This window comes from Ochlerotatus camptorhynchus, unplaced genomic scaffold (genome assembly GCF_037179485.1).
Source record: "Ochlerotatus camptorhynchus isolate MF236.1 unplaced genomic scaffold, CSIRO-AGI_Acam_v1.1 ptg000282l, whole genome shotgun sequence".
NCBI classification, from domain to species: Eukaryota; Metazoa; Arthropoda; class Insecta; order Diptera; family Culicidae; genus Ochlerotatus; species Ochlerotatus camptorhynchus.
The window spans coordinates 2,960,286-2,967,066 of record NW_027040771.1 but is presented as its reverse complement, the minus strand read 5'-3'; the positions used below and the strand labels follow the sequence as shown (position 1 = coordinate 2,967,066).

At 41.9% G+C, this 6,781-nt stretch overlaps 2 protein-coding genes across 2 annotated transcripts; one reads left to right on the top strand and one right to left on the bottom strand.

Annotated features, from left to right (window-relative positions):
• Positions 1-2,423: 2,423 nt before the first annotated feature.
• XRCC1 (DNA repair protein XRCC1) lies at positions 2,424-5,186 on the top strand. The gene is made up of 5 exons (XM_065228089.1): positions 2,424-2,626; positions 2,708-4,108; positions 4,173-4,261; positions 4,333-4,878; positions 4,934-5,186. The coding sequence occupies exons 1-5, from the start codon at positions 2,576-2,578 to the stop codon at positions 5,088-5,090; spliced, it is 2,244 nt and encodes a 747-aa protein (XP_065084161.1). The 5' UTR covers positions 2,424-2,575; the 3' UTR covers positions 5,091-5,186.
• Positions 5,109-6,320, bottom strand: Rpn12 (regulatory particle non-ATPase 12). The gene is made up of 3 exons (XM_065228090.1): positions 6,046-6,320; positions 5,802-5,977; positions 5,109-5,737 (listed from the first exon to the last, which is right to left on the bottom strand). Exons 1-3 carry the CDS (start codon positions 6,142-6,144, stop codon positions 5,224-5,226), a joined length of 789 nt encoding a protein of 262 aa, XP_065084162.1. The 5' UTR covers positions 6,145-6,320; the 3' UTR covers positions 5,109-5,223.
• Positions 6,321-6,781: the final 461 nt, after the last annotated feature.

Below are 6,781 nucleotides of genomic sequence, written 5' to 3'. Positions count from 1 at the left end.
GCTCAAGGGCAAACAGCTCACGAAGAACTTGGATCACAAAGGTATTGTAAAATAGGAAGACGGCGGTGATTCACAATGCGGAAAATGTTTCATTGGGTGGTCAGATGATTTAAATCGGCTGGATCTAAAATGCTCTTTATTCGGCGTTATTATGTTTGGAGTTTATTTATATTAAAAATAATTGTTAATGATTATTTTAAATTTGTTTATAAAATTCATGAAAAAAGCAATGAATGGCACAGAACTAATACATTTACCAAATAGAGTCACACTATACATCATTTGCATATTTGCAGTTTATACTATTGGATGTATAATCCATTTTTATTCTAAGTTCCTATTCTCTCTCTTTATACCAAGCTATGCGTCGGTCAGAGCAACCCTAACGGTCGTTGTCATTTGCGCGACTATTTTAACAGCGCACAGCGCTCTCATTTTAGTCATTTTAGAGTGACTAACTTCTCCACACCGGTCGCTGCTATCGCGGTATCAATTTACTCGCCGTAGTCCGTACCGGTAGTGAGCATTTTGACAAGTCTACGAATAGCAACCTTTCTCCCGCGCTGCTAAATTTGGTAACGCGCTTCTCACCGAGAAACCGACTGCTATTTTAGTTACTCGTATGACAACCCCCGATACGGTAGCTGCGCTATGATGAGGGCTGCTAGAATGAGTTTAGCAGTGTACCGTTACGGTTGCTCTCAGGAGAGTTGCGATTTAGCGTAGCTTTTATACTATTTAGATTTGAATATTTTTTGAGTGCAGCACGGAAAACAAATTAATGGAAAAAACAAAAATCAGTATATGAACCAAGCAAGCGAGACACCGGACATTGACTATGATTTTTTCTTTCTAGACGGATACAAATTTTGTTCATTTAAAACAAAAATATAAATGTTTATACTCTAAACATATGAATTATTGAAAGTAAATTGAAAGCATGTTTAAAACTAAAATATTTATGTTTGAATTAAATTCAAGAGCATGTTTATTTCAACAATATAGGATTTGGGTAAACGGTTTTTAGCGTGTCATGCCTTTTTATTTCCTTCTTGTAACATTCGGAAAAAGTTGCTCAACTCAACTCAACTCAACTCAACAAAAAACGGCCCGAAAGTGGCAAAACCGAAGATGGATCCGGAAACCAGCTCGACAAAACCAGCGGAACCCCACAGTATTAACTTCAGTTTCTGATGCCGATCCTTATATCATCCTCCTCCACACGTGACTTCGAAAGGACAGCAAAATGAATCCATTCCGGATCCTCCTCCGACACCGAATATATAAAGAAACCGATATGAGGACTAGTGGCAGAACAACAAAACGACGCTAATATAGCAAACCCCCGGACACCCGACGGATCCCCGCATCCCGGCCCAGGACCCGAATACTCGCAGGGTGAAGCAGGAATTTAGATGCCCTGCTCGAAGATTTTTTTTTATTTCTTTGCAATCTGCACTAAACTATTAAAATAATTTCAAAATATGTATGTTTATTTTTAACATGAGAAGCATGTTTAAAATAAAAATATTTATTTTTGTTCGCATAGCTGTCAAACCAAACAAAAACAAATACGTTTGTTTTCAACACGAATATTTTTAAAATAAACGTAACATTATTTTATTATTTTAAATATTGATTTCACATGACTTCAAACATGGAATACGTTTGAAATCAACCTAATTTATGTTTGTGGTCAGAACAAACTGAGTTTACGTTTAAATTAACCTCAAACATTTTTGTTTTGACGATAGTTTTTTCTGCGTGTACAGAACGAGGGTAAAATCGAATGTCGCGTGTGGGTTTTCTGGTGTCCAACTTGAACAACAATATAAATATATAAAAAATATGTATGTTTTACTCATTTATGTGTTACGCTGGTTACCGTGTCGATATGAGTGTCTGCACAGAAAAACAAAACTACCCACCGCTTGGGTTTTTTAAACTCAAATTTGAGTTATTTGACCTCTGCCCGTTTCATTTCCTCTCGCTATTGTTGTCAAAAATAGAACGAAAGATTCGACTCAACCGTCTAGTTCCGTACGAGAAGCCAAAATTGAGTAATATGCGATATACCCAAATTTGAGTTAATTGAACTTAATTTTGGGTAGAAAAAATTGAAAATAACTTAGCGATGAGTAATTTTTTTTGCCGTCCTTAAATGCAAACTTCTTTGAGCCGGTTTACCCAAATTTGGCTTATCGTACGGAACATGGGAGATGAGTGAAAATAACTTAATTTTGGGTTGTTTTGAATTTCTGTGTGCGTTGCATTAATATTTATTTGCAGCACTGGTAATGGTGAATATATTATGATGCTTTGTGCGCTTATGAGCTGTTATATCCACCACTGCTAGTTCACATGTGAAGCTCGGTGTGAACTGTTGCAAAATAGAAAAGTCATATCATAACAGACACAAAAAACCGCTGCATCGCATATTCGGCGCATATTTTTTGTCGTGTTGTTTCCGTTGTTTCTCGTTCATTCTAATACAAAATTTTATGTTCTATTGACAAAATTGATCCAGTTTTGATGCTGAAGTGATTAATGAATCGTACAAGAAAGCAGCAGAATAATGCCCAATGTTATACTGAAATCCGTCGAAAGCTTCAGCAGTGAAGATCCGGTACGTATTTCAAAACGCTGAATTTAATAGGTAACTGTTCATAAGATCTAACACGAAATACGATTGTAACATCTCGTTTAGAACTTCCCCGCTTCAAACCTCCTGGCCAAGGAAGCGCGCAAATGGAAGTGTCGTGAAGCAGGCGAGAAGAGCGCCTCCGTGGTGTTGCGTCTCGAAAAGCCACTGACCATCCACGGGATCGATGTGGGAAATGAACACTCGGCGTTCATTGAAGTGCTGGTGGCGCGCAGTGGACCTACGAATCCCGAATTTAAAGAAATATTGCTGATGTCTTCGTTCATGACTCCGATCGAGAGTAGAAATTCGACTAGTAGCAATCGTGTGAGGTGTTTTACCGCTAGTGCTTTGGTGGAACCGGTTGCACGGGAACAATGGGACCTGGTGAAAATTATCTGCACACAACCGTTCAATAGCCGAGTGCAGTATGGGGTTGCGTTCGTGACCCTTCATACGGCAAATGTGGAGAAGAAGCACGATAAACCGCTGGTCCCGGAAAAGTTTAAGAAGCAGATCCAGGAGGTGATTCGTACACAGGAACAGCCCAAGGTAATGAAGTTGGGTAGGTTTACGATTCGGGAGGAATCACCGGACTCACCGGATGAGGGTAATATTTCGGCATCGGCACTTTTTAATCGCTGGAAAGAGAGCCGAACGGGATTGGCAAGTCCGAAAGCAGCCAACAGCTCGACGAAAACGAGTGTTTTGTCAACTGCGGCTGCAATCCGGAATGCATCGACCCCGGCTGGAGTTAGAAATAGACAATCCACTCCGGTGGTCAACAAAAAGCCGGTTTCGATAACACCCAAGACGAAACCTCGGCTGTTTGATGATGATGATGATGGTGAAGACGACGCTAAGTCGCTCAATAGGAATCGTGAATCACTTTTATATGATAAGGATGACGATAAACCTAACGAAAAGTTGGAGAAGAAAATAGCTGAAGATCGTGCTCGTCAACAACGGGAAAAGGACGCAAAAGTGGAGAAAGAAAAACGAGATCGGTCACTTTCGGAGAAGAAAGGAAAAACCCACGATTCGTCGGCACCGAAGTTCAAAGACTTTTTGTTCGATGATCCACCTGTGAGCAAAAATCACTCGTCTGAGAAGAAGTCCAAAGAATCGAGTGCGTCCGAGGACAAGCGACATCGGTCTAGATCTCCACAGGCGAATGGTTCATCCCCGGATAAACATCAACGGAAGCGGCGTGACTCAAAGGAAGATGACCACCGGGAAAAGAAGTCATTTTCTGATGCGAGACAAAAGCGGCCATCTGAATCACCAGCAACAACAAAAAATCAACCGTCGAGCAGTGGTAAAGAAAGATCTGCCAGCAAGAGACCAAAACTGCAGTTTAGTGACGACGAAGAGGAAGCTCGGGAAAAAAGCAAACGTAAACCGGCGACCTACAAGCCATTTAACAAACTGTTGGAGAATGTTGTCCTGGTCATCAGTGGCATACAGGTTGAAGTTTTTCGAACGTTTGATTAGTTTAATTTTGTATAGCGTTGTTCTTAATGTTTTACAGAACCCTGGTCGAGCTAATCTGCGAAACCAAGCGATCGCATTGGGAGCCAAATACAAATCCGACTGGGATCCAAGCTGTACTCATTTAATGTAAGTGCCAAGCTGATGTCTATTTAATCCTACCACTTTTCTCCATGATTAAACGATGATTAAAATTCCAGCTGCGCTTTCAAGAACACGCCAAAGTACAACCAAGTGCGTGGCAAAGGTAAAATTATAAAGAAAGATTGGATCGAACGGTGCCATGCGCTGCAGAAGCGTCTTTCGTGGCGTAAGTTTGCCCTGGACTCAAGTGAAGCAGAGCAAACGGATTCCGAGGGCGAAATTGTCGACATTGCCAACAAACCAAGTCCTACTGGGTCCAGGGACAAAACCAAGGAAAGCAAAGGGCATGTTCGAGAAACAGACGAAGAAGCACTGGCTCATTACGATCTGGATGATGTAGAGCTGGTGGAGAATCCGAAACCGGACACAGTTGAGATTTCCGGATCGGATACGGAAGAGGAGATCGAGCGAGTGAAACAGAAGAAGCAAACCAAGGAGACGGGCGCAATGTACGATAAGAGTACCGAGGACGAAGGCCAAAACGGCAATGCAGACGCTTTCGCCCCTTTGGAATTCTTTAAAGGGAAAACATTCTTCGTAGATCCCGAAATCGGTGCCGTTGACATGATCAAGCTGGAACGTTACATTCAATTGTATAAAGGGTAAGAACATGTTCTATTCTTTTTTCATTCGGTCGTATAAACGAAATCTTTGCAGAACTGTGGCCAAAACACCAGCAGAAGCATATTACATTGTGACACGTAACAATAAGCCCATGGGTGAGAATTTCAAAGGTGAACTAATTAAACCCCTTTGGGTCTACGAATGCCACGACATGGAATGTCTCATCCCTTCTCAACGGTATCGACCATAACGGAGCACAAGGTAACTATTGCTCGTTTTCCACGTTCTCTATTTATTAAATTATCGGTTCATTTTAATCAATACAAAAGTTAGTGCGAAACTCAAACGATGCTTACACGGAAAAAAGATTGAAAAGAAATCCCTCAAACGATCATTTCAAGTTCGCGCGCATAGAAGATTGCCTGTTCTGCCAGCTCCTGCGATGGCATCGGGTCCTTGGGCTTAACCAGCTCGCCGGCAAAGTGATAGAATCCGTCCGCACCAAGCTTCCAGGCCTTCTTCTCGCCAAACTGTTTGACTTCATCCTTCGATTTGAGGTTTAACCGTTTGGCAGCCTCCTGAAGTGAAACCCTCTCGTACGAACTCTCCAGACAGACACCGATCTCATCTCGAACCGTCTGCAGCAGAATCTCGGTGAAGAAGTTATATCTCTCCGCCGGGGCATTCCCCTTTGCTTGGAAGATCTTGTTATAGCGACCTTCCATCAAATACTGCTCCAAAGCTAGCGGGTGGCGAATGTACTGGTTAGATTGGATGATGTCAGCCGGAAGTAGCTCTAATTCAGTGTGGAACTCGGCTACGCGATTCTGCGATAAAAGGAACAGCAGGTTCAGGCCCAGCAGTTGGTATTTGTTCTTCGATTCTCCCAACTGATTTCTGCAAAAGCCATTTTCAATATTTATAATCCCGCCCTTCCAATCATATCCACTACCATACTTACTTATAATCGTAGTAGTAGCACTTGAGCTGTGAAATATATCTCTCGAAGGCAGGAATATTCTTAGTGGCAACACTGTATTCAACGCCAATCTCAAGAACGTCCCGGGCAATCACCAGTTCTTGCTGCGATGCCGCATTGACTCCCGTGGGCAAGTAGGACAACTCAACGAGCGCAATCTGTTACGATTAAAAGACAATAATGCTCATTACAAACCCTTCACACAAAACATACAAAATAAACCAACCTTCAATTTATCCAGCAGCGAGCCACACAGCTTCAGGTTGACGGGGCTTTTGGTCCATTCGGTCCGCAGTTGTTTGTACAGGGCAACGACGTTATCCATCTTTGATTGGCCTTCCTTGGGGGTTCTGGGTTTGGCGCTCACCAGATTCGATACAGTTGGCTTTCGGAAAAGACTGGAGATAGTGGAAATTGAACAATATTTAAATGCACGAAGCGATCACTAAACACAATGGACCATCAGCAAAACTGCACAAAATTGAAATGTCATGACATAAAACCGCTTGACTGATTCCACTGTACGGATGACAGATCTGTCATCAGAAAGTGCATGGCAGCGGTACGGTACCGCACTCCGATGCGATGATGTTGATGTACCGCTAGACATAAACAAACAATAACGCGGTGTGCTCGTAGCTTGGTTTACCATTAAAAAAATGAGAGAGCTGTGTCCGAAACACAACCAATCTAACCAACAAAATCACATGAAAGCTAATGAAACCTACATTTAAAAAATCATAATGAATTCCCAAATGAACAGGTACCATACAAAAACGATATTATATATGGTGCGAGCCTAGACTCTTATTATTGTTATTGTTTATGCGGCTTGTAACGGAATTTGCGGAATCCCAAATTTGTGCACTGGTACTATTTTAAATAAGTGCGATTACATTAGCAAAAATCACCATCTTAGCACTCCTCGGATACGAACCAGCCCAGGGCTGAAAGTCTCATTA